The sequence below is a fragment of the Haliotis rufescens genome, unplaced genomic scaffold (genome assembly GCF_023055435.1).
Source record: "Haliotis rufescens isolate VD_foot unplaced genomic scaffold, xgHalRufe1.0.p SCAF_1, whole genome shotgun sequence".
Classification (NCBI taxonomy): Eukaryota; Metazoa; Mollusca; class Gastropoda; order Lepetellida; family Haliotidae; genus Haliotis; species Haliotis rufescens.
The window spans coordinates 23,856,651-23,876,713 of NW_025963779.1; the positions used below are offsets into that span (position 1 = coordinate 23,856,651).

At 39.9% G+C, this 20,063-nt stretch overlaps 1 protein-coding gene and 1 long non-coding RNA gene across 4 annotated transcripts in view; both read left to right on the top strand.

Annotated features, from left to right (window-relative positions):
• Positions 1-10,060, top strand: part of LOC124131641 (solute carrier organic anion transporter family member 5A1-like) — a 63,703-nt gene extending 53,643 nt beyond the window's left edge. For all 3 annotated transcript variants that reach the window (XM_046495050.2, XM_046495049.2, XM_046495052.2), the window contains exons 6-12: positions 1,906-2,023; positions 3,627-3,810; positions 4,225-4,418; positions 4,792-4,856; positions 6,666-6,794; positions 7,999-8,099; positions 9,563-10,060. In XM_046495050.2, the coding sequence (XP_046351006.1) occupies positions 1,906-2,023; positions 3,627-3,810; positions 4,225-4,418; positions 4,792-4,856; positions 6,666-6,794; positions 7,999-8,099; positions 9,563-9,748 (977 nt within the window). In that variant the 3' untranslated portion in view covers positions 9,749-10,060. The remainder of the gene's footprint in view (positions 1-1,905; positions 2,024-3,626; positions 3,811-4,224; positions 4,419-4,791; positions 4,857-6,665; positions 6,795-7,998; positions 8,100-9,562) is intronic.
• Positions 10,061-12,113: 2,053 nt separating this feature from the next.
• Positions 12,114-18,723, top strand: LOC124131642. Its single transcript, XR_007220147.1, has 2 exons — positions 12,114-16,792; positions 17,046-18,723. It is a non-coding gene; the product is annotated as an uncharacterized LOC124131642 (long non-coding RNA).
• Positions 18,724-20,063: the final 1,340 nt, after the last annotated feature.

The window sequence follows — 20,063 nt, forward strand, 5'->3', positions numbered from 1 at the left end:
TCCAGACTCCACTATTTGTGGACCCATATAATGTAATTGGTATATTACTGTTGAAACAACTAACACTTTACATCACGTGGGGACCCAATCCCTCTAACTGACCCAACCTTGATGATTTTCTATCATACTTCACTTTGGAGCCACTACACCAAGACTCTTTGGTAGCCCTCAATCAGGGTTCGTTCTAGGAATTTTCTGACATGGATCCTTTATGTGAAATTTTCAAATATTCCAGAGGTACGCCCATACAGCACAATGTTAAAATGCCCCATTGTATTTGAAGATGTGGGCCTTTTTTTCAACAAGCACAAGGCCCCACCCCAGAATCATCCCTGCCCCAAGGATGTGACTATCTAGTAGTTGGTGTTTCTCCAGTACAATTTGAGTTGGACCTGACATGCGTACCCAAGGTTTGCCTCAAGTGTTGTCTGGTTCTGGATGAAGGAACATATTTGTTTTCCCAGGTTCTCTATTTAGGTTAATGAAAACTCAAAAATAGTACTCTTGCTCCTGAGGTCCATCTGTCTCAGGGACAAGTGTTTTGTTTAATGCCAATCTGCTACGACCTTGACCCCTGTGCACTAACATGTTTGTCTGAGAGCAGTTTGTACCATCAGCCTCTCAGGCTGTCGACCTCCAGGGCTCCAGGGAGACTGCACACAACCACTAATGCAGTCGTTCATTCCTCCACAGTAAAAAATCTAATTGGAAGGACTATTTTTACCTGACAGTACAGCCATTAACCTGGTACATGGTACAACCTGATTATTCAGGTGTATTCACCGGAGGTAGAAACCCTCACTGCTTGTTAGGCTGCCGTTTTTTATGTTTAGATAAAAATGTCTTCCAGCTTTTTAGCTCTTCTGGCCCGGCCTACCTAGAAGTATAGGACTTTATGAGCATCCTTTGTAGATATGGAAGTGACTCTAGATAAATACACTGGTTAATTGCTATACATCTGATCCAATGTTATATCTATCAGTAGTATCTTGTGAACAGGTTTTTTGTTACTTTTTAATGATTGTGTGTCTCCACAAGAATGTATAATGTAGACAAAAATGATGTATTATGAGAATAACTAACGAACTACAAGGAAGTCATGGTTTAAGATCAGCCACAATTCCATCATGTCCATGTTACGAGTTGGATATTCTTTTTCTTACCCATGATCAAATTTACTGCAAATGTCTCCAGATCCCATCACTGACCAACTTCGAAATGTATCCCTATGCAACGGTAAACAAGTGACCATTTCACGGCACATCAGATTGTGTAAAATAGCTCGATATCACCCTTCAAATTTAGTATATTTGTATCACTTTTTTTTATACAGGACAGCATGCAAAACGTGAGAAATGTGTCATTGCATTTATTTCATTAACATTAACAAATGCAAGTTAACAATTTCATAAGTCAACACGTGCAAGAGTGAGTTGAAGCGGGTCACTCATGTTGACGAAACGTTACAACGGCTCAGTAAGCAATTGTAAAGTTTTCGGACATGTACAAGTTGAAGCCAGACATGCATACCACCGATGGATGGATGGATTCAATATTTTTCAAGTTGCAGTTATTTATTCGGAATCAGAATCCAGAATTATGTGAAGCGTCTCATTCGATATCAGCATGTGTAATAATAGTGATGAACCTGAATGTACTACAATGTTGTACAACTGACCTGATTGGCCTACAGTGTTGTACAACTGACATGATTGGCCTACAGTCTTGTACAAATGACATGATTGGCTTTCAGTGTTGTACAATTGACCTGAATGACCAGTTGTACAAGTTACTGACCTGTTGTACAACTTACCTCAGTGACCTACAGTGTTGTACAACTGACCTCAGTGACCAACAGTGTTGTACAACTGACCTGAATGAACTCAGTATTTCCTTCCCTTACAGGTGCCATCCAGCTGACCCTGGTGCTGAATGGTCTGGCTCTCTGTGGCTTCACATTCTTCTTCTTCCTCGGCTGTGACAATCGCAAAATAGCAGGAGCCACTTTCCCGTACTTCAACAGGTACGTGCAGTGGGGTACCACAGTGGTAGGACAGGTACAAGCATGCCAGGCTTACGTTAGTCACCCGAACATATGGTCATCAGTTTCATCTTCTCGTCAAAGTCAGTATCACTTGAGTTTTAAACCGCCTCCGTGGTCTAGAGGTAGAGCATCCGCCAGGAGAGCGGAAGGTCCAGGGTTCGATCCCCGGGCTGCGTCATACTAAAAGACGTTAAAAGATGGTACTTGTTGTTACCCTGTCTGGCGCTCGGCATTAAGGGGCTAAAATAAGGACTGGTCGGCTCGGCGTCAGTATACTGTGTCTGAGTGAGGTATTCATGTTAAACTGCGGCATGGTATCTCAGTGTGCTAACACTATAAATCGGCATCAGTCCGGACTAGTACAATCAGCCACACACATGTGCATGCACGTTGCTATATAAGTGCAATAATCTTGGACGCGACGTTAAACCCAAATTCACCTCACATCACTTGAGTTTTAGTTAAGTGGAGACGGGAGACAGCCCACTGACAGTCCAAGCAAGTCATGGAAAACCCACTTTGTCTGCTGATTTTATGACACATGGCAATGTATTTATAGGGAGATAAAACCAAGTGTATTTTCAACTGATAGGTTTTGAGCTTGTATTTCATTTGAACTTGAACCAACCGTGATAGTGTGAGGTTCCAAGTTTGAAAAATTTACAGGTATAGTATTGAAATTTAAAATTTCTAAATTGAAACGTTTATCTCCTTTCTACCATGACACAATTACAAAACAAATGCGAACTCTTCGCAGAGATGATTGGATAAAGTGGCATTGGTTGAGCCAAATATTGGCCTTGGATTGTAGGGGCAAATCCGGGATCGGTGGCGATCTGGTGGTGTTAATCTGCATATGTGTTTGCTTTATGTTCCCACACCATGATTATCACCATAATACTCGAACCACTTCAATGAGACACAATAAAAAAGTCCAGATATCCTGTAAACTTTGTTCAGACTGACATCCCTAGAGATAATGAACTGACCTTTGTAGTACACAGCACTATTGTGACGTCACAAAGGTCCACAGATGGGAAGTCTAAGTGTTGCAGTAGACATGACAACACGATACGTGATAGAGTAGCGCCAACAGTCCAGCCGTGTTCATGTTACTGACCTTAGTATTTGTTCGTCAAATTTTCCACATGAAATATTTTGCCACGCATGCTGTAATATTGTAGGAACCGTAGCCTTGAAGAAGTAGGATCAGTGTTTAAATTGTCAAACAGTGCAGGTTTGAGAAAGCAGTGATTCTGAATATTTTCTTTCGTGGTAATGCATAATAATATAGATTCAATACCTCGGGTGGACAAATCAGAATGCAGGATTCTAAGATGCCCAGTGTCATGCCTAGGATGCACACACAGTATCCAGACAGTGGAGGAGCATTGTCTTGCCCTGTTAATCAAAATATGGTTGTTATGCTAAAATATGGGTGGAAGGTTTGTGATAATTCTTTACTTTTAAAAAAAATGGTCAATAGTTATTTAAGAGAAATCAGCAACTAAGTTCGATTGACCATGAGGTTGTGAAAGTACCTTGCCATTTACATGTGTTAGATATTGTTTATTCTGATCAGCACCGGGCATAAGATCTTTGAGGCGAACCTGACGTCATCGTGTAACCAGAATTGTGACTGTTCCCCAAACCACCTGGAACCGATCTGCGGCATCAACGGCATAACCTACTTCTCCCCATGCCATGCGGGATGCACTGGCTCCAACCGCTTCTACAACCAAGACAACCAGTATGAGAGAATGTTTGTAAGTGGAGGTTTATCCCCGGGACCTGTTGATTCTCTGCTAGAGTGAATAGTTCATGCAGCAATAGAAACTAACCCTTTTCGTCCAGTAATCCTAATAATGATAACACATAGCAAAACCCTAAATAATGGAAAATTTCTACTAGTCCTTATGATACCTTGACTGTAGGGTAGTTTGGCAAGGACTATAGGATTAGTGCCAATTTCTAAGACTGGTTTAGCTGTCATGATTAGTACTGATAATCACACAAAATTGTCAAAATATTTGTGAAACCTTAAATATAATCTAAGATATGTTTTCTTTATCGTGTGAAATACTTGTTGCATTTGGAAAGTCTTAAGCTGGGAAAGCAGTTGGCAATTTTTGTTTCTATTTCACATTGTCACGTGTTAGCTAAGTGCGTAACGTTTACAGAACTACAGTGGCTGTTCCTGCATCATGGATCAAGACCATGCACAGTTTGACCACGAGGTCATCATGTCGCCCCTGGCAACCAGTGGCCCGTGCAAGAACACATGTGAGAAGATCCTGCCATTCCTCATCCTGCTGGTTGTCATGACGTTCTGTGTGTCTGGGACTCAGATGCCGTTACTCATGGTGACATTAAGGTGAGGGTCACACACGGGGAATGTCAAGGTCATGTAACTTTGATTTTGCTTTGAAATGACGTCTCCACCTTGAGGATGTATAGTTTTCTTGAACAGATGACATTTACTTTTACACTTGACAAAATATATATTGAAAGAATGGCTTTGGAAAATCTGATTGGGGAATTCAGGAAAACATGGTCACTGCGATGCTTGAGATTTACATATTGTGTAAACAGCGTACTTGTAAAGACAAAGGGAATTTAACATGTCAAACGAAAATGCTTAAGTGGTGATTGGGACCTCTTTCATATGTACCCATTGTTGACAGTAATGAAGTTTAGTTGATTAATACAAACAACTAACTTTGTCTATGTTGCTCTATTGTGTGCAGGTCTGTTGGAGAAGAAGAAAGAGCGTTTGCCCTTGGAATGCAGTTTGTTATCATGAGACTGTTCGGTGAGTTAAAAGAACTACAGTTTGGCCAGTGAGTAGTAATACACACAGCTAGGTGACCTGCTTGTCCTAATGCTCAGACAACAATGTGGAGTAATACACACAGCTAGGTGACCTGCTTGTCCTAAAGCTCAGCTAGGTGACCTGCTTGTCCTAAAGCTCAGACAACAATGTGGAGAAATACATAGAGCTAGGTGACCTGCTTGTCCTAAAGCTCAGACAACAATGTGGAGAAATACATAGAGCTAGGTGAACTGCTTGTCCTAAAGCTCAGACAACAATGTGGAGTAATACACAGGTCTAGGTGACCTGCTTGTCCTAAAGCTCAGACAACAATGTGGAGAAATACATAGAGCTAGGTGAACTGCTTGTCCTAAAGCTCAGACAACAATGTGGAGAAATACATAGAGCTAGGTGAACTGCTTGTCCTAAAGCTCAGACAACAATGTGGAGTAATCCACAGATCTAGGTGACCTGCTTGTCCTAAAGCTCAGACAACAATGTGGAGAAATACATAGAGCTAGGTGAACTGCTTGTCCTAAAGCTCAGACAACAATGTGGAGAAATACATAGAGCTAGGTGAACTGCTTGTCCTAAAGCTCAGACAACAATGTGGAGTAATCCACAGAGCTAGGTGAACTGCTTGTCCTAAAGCTCAGACAACAATGTGGAGAAGTACATAGAGCTATGTGACCTGCTTGTCCTAAAGCTCAGACAACAACGTGGAGAAATACACAGAGCTAGGTGACCTGCTTGTCCTAAAGCTCAGACAACAATGTGGAGTAATCCACAGATCTAGGTGACCTGCTTGTCCTAAAGCTCAGACAACAATGTGGAGAAATACATAGAGCTAGGTGAACTGCTTGTCCTAAAGCTCAGACAACAATGTGGAGAAATACATAGAGCTAGGTGAACTGCTTGTCCTAAAGCTCAGACAACAATGTGGAGTAATCCACAGATCTAGGTGACCTGCTTGTCCTAAAGCTCAGACAACAATGTGGAGAAATACATAGAGCTAGGTGAACTGCTTGTCCTAAAGCTCAGACAACAATGTGGAGTAATACACAGAGCTAGGTGACCTGCTGGTCCTAAAGATCAGACAACAATGTAGAGTAATCAACAGAGCTAGGTGACCTGCTTGTCCTAAAGCTCAGACAACAATGTGGAGTAATACATAGAGCTAGGTGACCTTGCCTGGTCTCAGGTGAAACAATTCCCAATCGGACATTTTGGACCCAGCTCCTGAGAACTACAGCTGGTACCCGGGCAGGGTCGGGTAATAGGGTGTCGGGTACCTGGGTTGTAAATCTGGGCTTGTCGGGTAATAGGGTGTCGGGTACCTGGGTTGTAAATCTGGGCTTGTCGGGTAATAGGGTGTCGGGTACCTGGGTTGTAAATCTGGGCTTGTCGGGTAATAGGGTGTCAGGTACCTGGGTTGTAAATCTGGGCTTGTCGGGTAATAGGGTGTCGGGTACCTGGGTTGTAAATCTGGGCTCGTCCCAGCCCTTTTGAGTAAAACATGTTTTGACAGAAAGCATGAAGCAGCTGTGCAGATATTCATTGTTATCCTATTGTAGTGTCTGGTTGGATCATAATCACTGGATCGTCTTGTCCAGACACCAACATATAGCTGGAATATTGCTGTGTGTGGCATTCAACAGAAGTACTGATCTGGAAATTTATGATTATTTATTTTATTTCCACCAAGATTATATTTAAGGCCCAATTTTTTGTCAACCAAATAAATATAAAAGGCCTGATGAATCCATAGGGACGAAATGACCACTATAAGTATTTTGTGTTGTGTTTCAGCATATATCCCTGCCCCGATCATGTTCGGTAACGCCATCGACACTTCATGTCTGTTGTGGAAACAGAAATGTCGGGACTACGGACAGTGTCTCCTGTATGATATCGTGCAGTTCAGATACAAATATGTGGGTGAGTCACTTTACACATCAACACCTCATGGAAGAGTTACAGTGAGGCTAAAAAATATAATAGTCTTGGTTCTCAGGCACAGCCCACATTGTCATAAAGTCAGCCACTCATTTTGTTGTTATTTCCATTTTCAAAAAAAATAAAAAATCGTAATACAGTAAACTATGGTTATAACGAACACGCTTATAACGAACTGACTTTTTGGTCCCGACTACTTGCTGTAGTTATGCTGTGTATATGCTTATAACGAACTACGGTTATAACGAACTAAAATTAGTAGTCCCTTTGAGTTCGTTATAACCGTACTTTACTGTACTTAAAAACAGTGCGATCCAATATAGCACACAGTTACTTCCCTTTACATGCGCACTGCTTTACTATGCATCTCTTATTAGTATGGTATTTCCTGACATGAACATTTGAAATATTTGGTTTGTGCATGTGTTTGCTATGTTTAGGTCAGTGTCGTGGAATATCTCCTTCACAAGCTGTTGTTTGCTATGTGTAGGTCGATGTCATGGTATATCTCCTTCACAAGCTGTTGTTTGCTATGTGTAGGTCAGTGTCGTGGAATATCTCCTTCACAAGCAGTTGTTTGCTATGTTTAGGTCAGTGTCATGGAATATCTCCTTCACAAGCTGTTGTTTGCTATGTGTAGGTCGATGTCATGGTATATCTCCTTCACAAGCTGTTGTTTGCTATGTGTAGGTCAGTGTCATGGAATATCTCCTTCACAAGCTGTTGTTTGCTATGTTTAGGTCAGTGTCATGGAATATCTCCTTCACAAGCTGTTGTTTGCTATGTTTAGGTCAGTGTCATGGAATATCTCCTTCACAAGCTGTTGTTTGCTATGTGTAGGTCAGTGTCGTGGAATATCTCCTTCACAAGCTGTTGTTTGCTATGTGTAGGTCAGTGTCATGGAATATCTCCTTCACAAGCTGTTGTTTGCTATGTGTAGGTCAGTGTCGTGGAATATCTCCTTCACAAGCTGGTGTTTGCTATGTGTACGTCCATGTTGTGGCATATCTATTTCACAAACTGTTGTTTGCTATGTTTAGGTCAGTGTCATGGAATATCTCCTTCACAAGCTGTTGTTTGCTATGTGTAGGTCAGTGTCGTGGAATATCTCCTTCACAAGCTGGTGTTTGCTATGTGTACGTCCATGTTGTGGCATATCTATTTCACAAACTGTTGCTATGTGCAGGCATTGGTGCTGGGCTGAAGATTATGGGTCTGCTCTTCTTCACGGCTGTCTGGTTCCTCCTCCACCGCCGAGGCCTCGCAGAATCTCGCACAGAGTTGACAGTAAGTGCGAAGATACAATGCACAGTAGTTGAACAGCTCTGTTGACATATCCCCTGAAACAACAAAGCTTGCGGAGCTGAAAATTAGCAGGAAGGTTCTCATCTATGCTGCCTCTGTAAAATTCTACCAGAATTCCAATCCGATTTCGATCATGCCTGCAGCAGCCAGTTTTGCTAGCTCATTATTGATCTTTGTCACCATAACAATGTTGAAGTATTATTCCTATTAGAATTATTTCTTCATTATTCAGGTGAGCTACAGAGCTTTGTGGCTCTGTTAACAACCATGAAATGTTCATAACATCTGTTATTAGTTGTCAAGAAAACATGTAAAACATTCTTCATTCAACTGGTCCTCGGTTTCCAGACAAGACTGATCTTGGCCATGTTCCGGAGAGCGATCTTAGCGCGATGATGATTTTACTTAGACTTAGGCTTACAATAGACGTAGTGCGAAGTTCGCTTTGTGGAAATGGGACCTGGGACAGATTTCTGGAGGATAAATATTTTCGATTGTAACTATTTTATCTAAGAGGTACTTGTCAAGACTGATTTCAAAAATTGGTGCCGTAAATTGTACTTTTATAGAGTTATGGCCCTTGCAACATGTAACTTTTTTTCTAATTAGTACATAGTGTCTGCAATGGGGAAAGTAAAATCAGATTTTCTGATTCTAATGTGCCCCATGGCCAGGAATAGTGATAACACTGTTTTCTTGTTTGCCAATGATAACAAGGTCTAGAGGCCAGGACAATATAATGGTCTTTGTTGTTTCCTAGATTATAACTTCAACATATATCAAATATGGAGGAATGTATCCTCCCCCACCACAAAGTGGGAGGGACATATAGGAATTGTTGCTGTCCTGTCGTCAGTCCATCTTGGAGCATAACAAAAAGACTGTCGTTCGACATGTCTTGACTAGAGTCTGGTGCCTTTCATTATTTAGGAATTTTTTAAAATTATTTTTTTTCTGGTTTCCATGACATTCCAATCATTGAGTGGATCATTTACAGAACGTCAATCATGAACCTTCTACTTTTAAAAGTTTTAATCTTGTATATATTTTTTTGATTCAATCAAAACAAATAGTATACCACAGCTTATCTGATGATTGCGCTGTTAAGTCCACTCATGTACATGTATAAGTACAAATCACAACACTAAACCTATCTTTCTGTCATAATGATGATTATTAAATGTTTATTGCCTCTTCTTTGTTACAGCCACTTATTTGTAAAATTAACTTAAAATATTTTTTTCTCAAACGTGTACTGGCTAGCAACGAATTATCGCCAACTCCATGTTATAACACGCACGTTATCGCATCTCATTTTACTTTGCTCGTTTTCATTAGAAGAGAGACATTTATCCAAACAGTCTTTACGGAGAAGGCGCATTTTCATGACAGGTGAGATAGCCTACGGCAGAGGTGCACACGTCATGACTAATTTTCTGTTTCAGGTTCAAGACATCATGAGCTCTATGAGTTCTATAGACAAACTTGACCTTGATCATCGACAAAGACTGAAGGAGCCTGACAAGGTCGACCCTGAACACGAGTCCCACGACACGGAGCCTTCTGCTAGTGATGTGATGGTACAGCGGGACGTCTTCACCTGCTCCACCCCGAGAGAGTCTGTTTTGTGATACATGTGATCCAGATATATGATACATGTGATCTGGGGACATGAGTCTGGATGAAATGAAAGACAATAGCGACTGTTTATATTTGCCGAACAATACGTGATAGTGTGGGTCATGTGTAGAATGACCATTGTATGTTGCAGATGTACTGTATATATTTAATACCACAAAATCTCTTTACGCACCCAGAATAAGCTTGCACACATTGTTTCAGTCTGTTGTTAGACAGAAGGGAACTATGGAAGATGTGTGTTAGATTGACAGACAGAAAGTAATCGCTGTAAAGTACCTGCAATTATCAGCCCAAACTATCAACACTGACTTTTGAAAAACAACTGTGCAAAATGAGAACAGATTTGGGAATATCTAAAGTACTTAAATTGTGATTTTATATATGAACAGGAATGTGTTTTTTTGAAAGACGTATGGATTGATTATACCAGATTTTTTTGAAAGGTGTATTGAAAGAGAAGAAAAACATCATGATAATAGGCGTAGTCATGAAAGTATGCAACATTTTGATGCAGAGCTCATTGAATGACACAAAGGAAGACATGCCTTGGAGTGGCAGTCCTAACATGGTTCAACTTCGTTTGGAAAAGTAGTATTGTATTCAGGTATTTGTGTTTCTTTCTGTTGAGATCAAGTACTGAGGAGTTGTTTTTCTGTGTATCCCATATCATTTTGTTTTATTCATTGTTTGGGGGTTGGGGGGGGGCCCAAGCAGTTCGAACTGCTACAATTTACTTTGTAGATTTATGGCCCTTAGCTGAACCAGGATCTGCCAATTCAGCCCACTTATGATCCTAGGTTTACATGTCACCAACATTCTTGTGCCCATGGCATTCATCAGAGTGGTGACTATGTACAATCTGCCTCTCAACCCAACTCACTCACTCACTCACTCACTCACTCCACCATTTATCCGACATGCCATCATGGAACTGGGTACTGTTCACAGCGGTGTTCACAGCTGTGTTCACTCTACTAATGTTCACAATACTCTTCAACATAGGCTACACTGCTGGACCAATCAAATTTGCTTCAAACATATCAACTAACGTACGGATACTTTTCATCATGTATTGTGATCAAACTACTCATGATATTAAAACAATCAATCATTGAAACTTTATAAATCACTGAAATTTGTGTCATTATGGAAGATATAGATTACTCATAAAAGTTAAGGATAACCCTTTTCTTTCACATTACTACAGTTAATCTGTCATGGCATCACAGATTAACTAATATGAACGAACTGATCCTTATCCCTCTTTCTTAGAAGTATCTATACATATTATAATATATTACATATATATATTACAATTATTACCAATCATATCAAGTTAGGATCATGGAAAAATTTAACCATTTAATCTGGTACATGTATTGAAAGTCTGCACCATATCAATGCTATATGAAAGGTCAGATTGTGTTTACAGAAAGTGTATCTTGCAGATAGCATACGTTGGTAAACAATAACCATTAATACACTTGACATTTGATTTTCTTAACAGGCACTAGTCACTCATGTCGTGAAGACAGAAAGCCTGATTATTATGTAGTGGTTAATCCTAGGGACTATGACTACTGCAGGCTTTTACATGTTTGAAAAACCAATTAAATTCTTGTATAACCTTTCACGAAACCCATATCATGAAATCTATATTCACTGGAAAAAGTTGTTTTTATAGTTTGAATTGTTTTGTGTTTTGATGTTGTTTCCTCAGAACACGTATCATTGATGGGTATTGAAACTGTTACCATGGTTACTATACTCCTTATGTTATGTTTGTTTTATGTACAGCACCATTTGTTTGATGTCTGTTATATATTTTGTTGATCAGTTGTCCGAGAATATAACACTTCATACGATTACCTCACCAAGGCCAGACCAGTTTCATTTCTTAGAACTGGGAGTCATCTTCCTGAGTCCAGTTTCCACCCTTGCTGAACCAGGCTCGATCGTTGCGCCACCTGTGGCTATTACAGGTTATGTCCCTTCTATGTTCCTCCTATTGACCAATCAGATTCCACCTTTCATATCACTTACAGTTGCTTCAAACAAAATGGCGGCGCCCAGTCAAGATCTATAGTGTAATAAAACAGGCCTTACCTTGCAAAGTGCATCAAATCATTTAAGCACCCCGATTATAACCATGAAAAGATTTGCAAAATATCTGTCAACGTTGGTACATAAGCTTTGCAAATCCTTCAGTCAACCAAAATTTGCACGTTGAAATCCATTATGTTCAAGAATTGGATGTCTAGTTCGTTATGCAATTTTGATTGGACTATGCATAGACTCGTTAGTCCAGCCATAATGTAACTCCGGAATTCCAGCCTGGTTCGGCAAGGGTGGAAACTTGACTTTTATAGTCAGTTAACTCACTTGCCTCGGGAAGATGAATGGGAATATGATGTTTGATTTAAAATATGTTTTGTCCTCTTTTGTTTGCATTTTGTAAATGTTTTTGTCTCAAGGTTTGTTTCAGGAAATTAATACATCAAACCTGATGGAAAAAAAATCCATTATTTTACTTCCAGATTCTTGGTATATTGATAGAAAACAAATTGGCCTGGCCTAGGTATATAAGCTCAGTCTGTTATATATTATTAATATGGCACTATTGCATCTATATTGTTTTGTCGTAACATGTTATATTATGTGGGGACCATTTTCATATTATTGCCTGACTAGTTCTCCTTGTTTAAAGCTTTCTATGCTACTCAAAAGAAATTAAAGAACACTGGATTCTTTCACATTACTATAGTTAATTTGTCATGACATGACAGACTTACTGTAGTATAAAATAAGCACTTCCTTAACTTCTTTTGAGTAGAAAGTAATCAGATTACAACGAAACTGACAAATGACAGATTTGGAGAGTGATTCCTTCTGCACATTTTTAAAAAAAAAGTTTGTGTGGTTTTTTTCTAAAGCTTGTCACCATATGAAGGAACATGAATCCTGCCTCCCACTTCACTGGTCCATCCAGCATTATGTTCTGTATAGAGGAGCCAATCTGGAGACACGCACGCACTATCTCGAGAGTTTTATTTTACTGGTTGTGAATGGGTATTATTTCAGTAGGATAGATGTTTATTATGAAGTTATGAGGAGTGATTGTTCATCTTGGAATGGTCTTTTGTATAGGGAGGTCGCCTTTGTGGATTGGGGCGTTGCCTCTGTGGATAGAGGAGGTGCCTTTTGTAAATTGGAATGTCGCCTTTGTGGATAAGGACGGTGCCCCTGTATATTGGGATGTTGCCTTTGTGTATGGGGAAGGCATCTTTCTACTGTAAGAGTCCCGCTGTATGAGAATGGCATTTTTGTACAGGCTTGTGTCTTGGTATTTGGAGAAAGTCTTTTTGTACAAGTGAGGGTCTTTATGTACAGGTGAAGGTTCATTGTACGCACATGGCCTCCGTGGCACTAAGGATGGTCTCGGTACTGTTTCCTGAATGGGGACTATTTGTTCGTGGACAGTCGTACCGTACCCTGCTACTCAGGGTCCACCTCTGCTGTACATCTGTTGGACACGTATTGATGGCAGCTCACCAAGTACCTTACTTCACTTCTCAGGCTACAGAAAGTGTACATGCAGGTAGATTTAGCTCTAATTTGTGGTGATATTTGAACATCGATGAGCACAACCTCGAGACACTTCTATCAGGGACATGAGACTCTCCCTGTTGTCTCCTCGAACTGTTGCTGCACGCACACCTGATACTGGTCTTGCTCCGTACATTGGCAGTACCTTCATGTTCTTATTTGTAGTGGATGCGGTGTTTTATTTTGGAAGCTTCAAATTGCCTGGTTTGGTAGGCATGTGTTTCATGACTACTCAATAAGAGAACGCCTGATTCTTTCATATTATAGCCAAAATCAGACCCTGGGTCAGAACAGAGCATGGCCATGTGCCGATCCATCGAACTCAAATGGATCTAACCTCATCTCGCTTTACGTCATAGTAAAAAAAATCGTGGCATGACAGTGTGTTTGTTGTTTAACGCCACACTCTGCAATATTTCATCTATATGACGGCGGTCTGAAATATAATTGAGTCTGGACCAGACAATCCAGTGATTGACATCGTGAGCATCGATCCACGCAATTGGGATCGATGACATGCATTAACAAAGTCAACAAACTTGACCTACCGATCCCGTTAGTCGCCTCTTACGACAAGCATAGTTGCCTTTTAAGGCAAGCATTCTACTCCGGGTCGGAGAGATAAGCTATAGTAATATGAAAGAATTTGGTGTTCTTTAACTTCTTTTGAGTAGTATATTATGTATGCTTCACAAGCTATGGTAAAGTCTTTAATCTATGTCAAGTTTATGTCACTTTGCGTCGTCTACAGGGACGCAGTGGAAATGCGATAAGTCTTGAAACTTTTGTTTTTTTCTTTTCTTTGAGGTTGGTTAATTTGGCAGATTCACCTGGGTTTGTCCCATGGTGTCATTATTATTTGTATAAGTCAAGGAACCAACAGCAGGTTATTGTTTCACGACATTAATGATAAGTTATGCATATTCTCTCAATCACATTTCATCTACTCCTTTCTTTTACATATTTGATTTTGTGTGTGTGTTAAAGCCGAAATTTTGTGTGTTTTTTTGTCACCTGTTGATTTATTTGTTGGAGATGAGGCTTGGACAGGAACACCTCACAGTGTTGGCTTGTGATGAGGGACACCATGGAAGCCATCTCACACAGCTGATCAGTCTGGACACTGACTCGGTGACTAAATAGTTGATCACTGTATTCTTCGTACAATATTAGAGTGGTGGTTAGTCTATACTGTTGTTTATGTGTGTTAGCAATCTTAACCAGAGTAACGATTCTGTGACATTACATCAACGCAGTATATTACTGTACACCAAGGTCCTGAAACAAGATCCTCAATTTCTATTTCAATTTCAATTTGACGGCATTAGGACAATGTGTGTGACAGACTCACGTATGTCACATCGTGTGGCAGTGGAGTAGCCAGGTGGTAGAGGAAGTGGTCGATTTCCCACATTGGCACATTACCCATTCAAACATTATAATATTTTTTCATCTTGTGACAATGAAGAATGAGGTCGTCCCAGTTATTGGACACAATGACTGGTTGGGCAGTCAGTGTCGGAACTGAACAGTGTTAAGATCTGAAACCGTCAATGATTGTTTTATGGTGTCACTGATGAGTGTATATATTTCTTGTATTACTGCTATGCAGCGGCCATTATTATCCTGCGGGCATGACAGTTCAAAATGGAAAAGTGTCCAGTTTTTATAAAACTCATCACAGAAGCAACAAGGCAGACTGTCATATCTGGGAATGACAATGACCGTTACCATTTATAAGCAGATATTGTCCTCATATTTCCTGCCATGTACATATATTTACATTTGCTATGATACAAACATGTAAATATCTATTTGAAAGCATTGGAAAGTATGTAAGGGAGACAACTCAGGTGTTATCGATTTGACTGGAAACCTGCATTAGAGATGAGATTTAGATCTAGCCTGGGCATCTAGTACAAGCTTCTTCATCGCCTACAGGTATTTGTGTTGCTGTGAACATATCTGTTGGTCAGTGTTATTTATGAAAGTGTTTGTAGATCTTTCCTGAAAAATGATCATGGACAAATGACTGATAGTTTAAATGCTGTTTAGACAGAATATTGAAAACATATAGTCTGTTTACAGAAGATAACATAAAGCAGTACTGGTACCTGAGTGTTTCATCATTGCTGTTCATATCATGTGCCAATGTATGTCATTTACAATATCAAATATTCTGCATATCCCCCCAAATATTGGAAGATATTATTATTTACTTATATATGTATTGAAGATAATTTCTATATACACACATATTTACACAACTTTATGAGCCGATGTATGGTTTAGATCTTCAGTGATATTGCCTCTTCCTGATACTCCCATCCATATGGACCTATTGCCTGGTGTGTACTCTAGTCATTATCTAGCCATGATCTAGTCACATGGTGGATGTACTTGTTGCAGAGGGGTGTGTGCTCTAGTCATTATCTAGCCATGATCTAGTCACATGGTGGATGTACTTGTTGCAGAGGGGTGTGTGCTCTAGTCGTTTTCTAGTCATGATCTAGTCACATGGTGGATGTACTTGTTGCAGAGGGGTGTGTGCTCTAGTCATTTTCAAGCCATGATCTAGTCACATGGTGGATGTAACCTTTGCATGAATGGAGTATATTTCCTCTTCCAACGACTTTGAAACATTTGGAACCCGATCATCAGATGTTCTGTATATCCTCTGTCAAGGGCCGGGTCTAGGGTTAAGGTCTTGAAAACTGAGCTTGGCCCTAAGGGACGGATCGGTAACTTGTTGATCATTTTTTCTTCCCTTTGCATTTAAATATCAATGAACTGGCTAACCTCTAAGATGGGCCTTTAATATGGCCCGGGTCCTAAAGTATGCCAGGGCCCAAGGTCTCAATAGAGGAAATGTGGTACATGGTATTGATGGGCTTTCAAATATATATAACAAAATCAAATTTGTGCACACGAAGTTCTATGGAGTATTTGCACTGACTTCTTTGGGTTCTATTGATGCAATTGCTGTTCCAGGCAAATCTACAATCATGTTCTCGTCCCCATTTTAAGAATTTTCTTTTTGATGGAGACTTTTTTTCAAAATGTGTTACACCTTTGTCTATTCACTTTCCTAGTCACTACGTATTTATTTGTATACACTCTTCACATAGGAATAATACAACTATATGACACTAACCTAGTATATACATTTCTCACTAATGGCATACAGGTCTAAGATATACTTCATGGCACCAATTGGATTACAACCCAACTGTCCATTGTAGTCCCGATCGATGCAACTGTGTATGAGTGCCATTGTGTATTTGAAATGCTGTCGTTAGCAACACTATCATTGTCTTGACAAGATTGATGTGTAAGTGGGAGCTGTCAGTAGCAACACTGTCATTGTGTCATGACAAGGTTGATGGTGGGAGCTGTCGGTGGCAACACTATCATTGTGTCATGACAAGGTTGATGTGTAAGTGGGAGCTGTTGGTATCAAAATTTTCATTATGTCATGACAATTGATGGTGGGAGCTGTCGCTGGCAACACTATCATTGTGTTATGACAAGGTTGATGGTGGGAGCTGTCGCTGGCAACACTGTCATTGTGTCATGACAAGGTTGATGGTGGGAGCTGTCAGTGGCAACACTATCATTGTGTCATGACAAGGTTGATGGTGGGAGCTGTCGGTGGCAACACTATCATTGTGTCATGACAAGGTTGATGGTGGTAGCTGTCGGTGGCAACACTGTCATTGTGTCATGACTAGGTTGATGGTGGGAGTTGTCGGTGGCAACACTATCATTGTGTCATGACAAGGTTGATGGTGGGAGCTGTCGGTGGCAACACTATCATTGTGTCATGACAAGGTTGATGGTGGTAGCTGTCGGTGGCAACACTGTCATTGTGTCATGACTAGGTTGATGGTGGGAGTTGTCGGTGGCAACACTATATTGTGTCATGACAAGGTTGATGTGTATGTGTGAGCTGTAGTCAGAAGTATCCTGTGAGGAATAAGTATGTGTTTTTGCCAGCGCGTGCCTTGCCATACCTAGTCACATGTGTGGGTGTCTGCAGCTGAGTAACGATGTCGTATCTGTAGCTGTTTGAGATGTTGAATGTTGATATTGTCAGCAAGAAGATGTTTGTTATGAAAGTTTAGATCACTGTGAACTTACAGCTACTGCAAACAATGAGCTTTGGCCTAAAGCCTTTGGCATGAGATAAGAATGAGCTTGTACCATATTTCTAGTTTAAAATATCACTTTTGTTAGTTACACCAGGGATAACTGTAAGAATATCTGTTGATGCATGGAAGTATGCCACTGGGATTTTTGTTTGATCAACTGACGCTGGTGTTATTTTAAAAATGTAATTCAGAAGAAACCCTGTCCCTTATGATCATTTGAAATTTGCCATAGGCACTCTTAATAAGGGGATGTAACTCTTTGTATAAGGGAGATAATTCTCACACGAGGCAAAATACCAGGTCAGTTATCTACTTAGTTTTATTACCTCATATCCACCATGTCAACTTGAGAATGTCATACCCTGCATTTGTACACAGTAGTAGTTAACTTCTCTTTAAATGTTAGGCAAGACTCTCTTTGTTAATGGATTACTCCAACACCCCAAAAATGATCAGCAAAAACAATAGAATATATGTTTTCTGCCAATTGCAAACTGTTCCATCATAAATACGTTATTCATATGATAGTTTAAACAGCATCAGCGAGATAAGCTTAAGTACATTTGTTTATTGGTGGTTGTTTTTTCCCCGCCTACCCACCAGGACTTTTTCTAAAAATTATCTGTAGACCAAAGTCACCTTATAGAAAGATGTGAATTGTTAGATGATGCTGCGGCCATGGTGTGCTCATGGCTGTCATTTAAGACTTGTTAGTTAGTTTGGCCAGAAAATGATCCTAGGGACGTATTGTCAGCAAGATTCAGTGTCACAGGGGAACACCGTAGGACACTTGCTTTACCTCAAATCTGCCATGGAGAACACAGACTTCTCAACTGAGAGTGGGTTCACCACATTAATCAAAACTGTATGTTTAATCAAATTGATTTGTGTTAAATGATGGATCAGACACATGTTCAAATTATATATATACTGCTCAATAGAAGTTAAGGACCACTCCATTTTTCCTATGACTATATATAGTCAATCGGTCATGGCTGGTGGGTATTGCAACACAGCCTTCCCATCATGGGTGTTCTTTAACTTGTTTTGAGTAGTATATTTCTCTTATTCTCAGTGGCAGATTTCTAATACAGTGCTCTTACCCTTCATTTTGTTGAAGTAGTCTTTATGACTGCAGTGAATGTGAATCTATGTGATGTTAACTTGTATCAGGTCTGTTGTTGCAATAAACATGATAGTTTCTGGAAGTGCTGGCTTTTAATCCCATCTGTGCATATATACTCTCCAAAAGAAGTAGGTGATCATTAAATATCAAACAATAGTTGTCATTGTTAATAATTCAGCGAATACTACCTCCATTATATCGGTGCTAGAAATTCTGTATTTGGGCTGACATCACACAATAAAAAAAATCTTCAGATTTTCAACGTAAGTTCTAGTCACAGTCAACAATCCATAATCAGTTGTGATACTAGTAGTAACTTGCTATGCCTCGCTCGCGCAAGGCGGGAAAGCCTCATTTCTTTCCAACATCCGTCTTTCTTTGTTATTTGCACTCTTACAATACACCGTCAACATTGCAGTGTTACCCTTCTTGACTTCCTCAAAGTACTCGTGTAATACTGCAATTCGGCAATGATCACTTTGTTAGCTTTTTGATGCATGACTCTGCAATATTTCAGCTATGACTCTAGTCTGAAAAGAGAAAGTGAGTGGACCAGACAATGTAGGTACTGTAATGAGCAACAATCAGTGCCGTTTGGGTACAAGTAATGCAATAAACTTGTCACTGAGCCTGACCACCGAATGCATCAAATCTCCTCTTAAATAAGCAAAGGTCCTGACATGCCCTGATATAACTGGAGTACTGTCAAAAGTGGTTTTAAACCAGATTCGCTCACCTATCTAACCCAGGATCCCCACGAGTATGAAGATATACTCATGTAACACTTGCCTTGGGATACGGAGATATTTCATACCATTGTGAAACTGGAGGTAATAACTTCTTGTCTGTTTAACCTAAGGATGAAGCTGGAACTGCTTCAGTTACAAGAATACCAAATAATCAAACACGGTTTGTATGAAAACATCTCCAAGCAATCCGTCCCCACCTATACTCCCAGATTATCAGGGCTCAGATTACTTTTCAGCAGCAGGAATATGTACTCCTGATTATTTTAATATAGGAGTATTGGCAATACACTTGGCGTACTGAATGGAATGTAATGGATTAATTTTGTATTTCATTTTAGATATCCACCACAGGATTGCTGCTCTTGTGTAAATAAACAGACAACAAAAATAATTGAGTAGTATCATGTGGCCATTAATATGAATCTTACCCGTAATATATGTGCTGCTATCGTCAATTTGGGTACAGTCGTTAATGTCCTGGGCAGGATATTTACCCATGTTAGTATTCAATAGTTTGACAACTATGCCAAAGTCTGTATATTTGTTTTCTGCCACAGTCCGCAATATAATCACACAAGGCCAGACAAAACAGTGATTGATATTACGAGCAACATCACACAGTTAAAGTAAGCAAGTAATCAAGCCGGTCCAACCAATCCAATTTAGTTAGTAG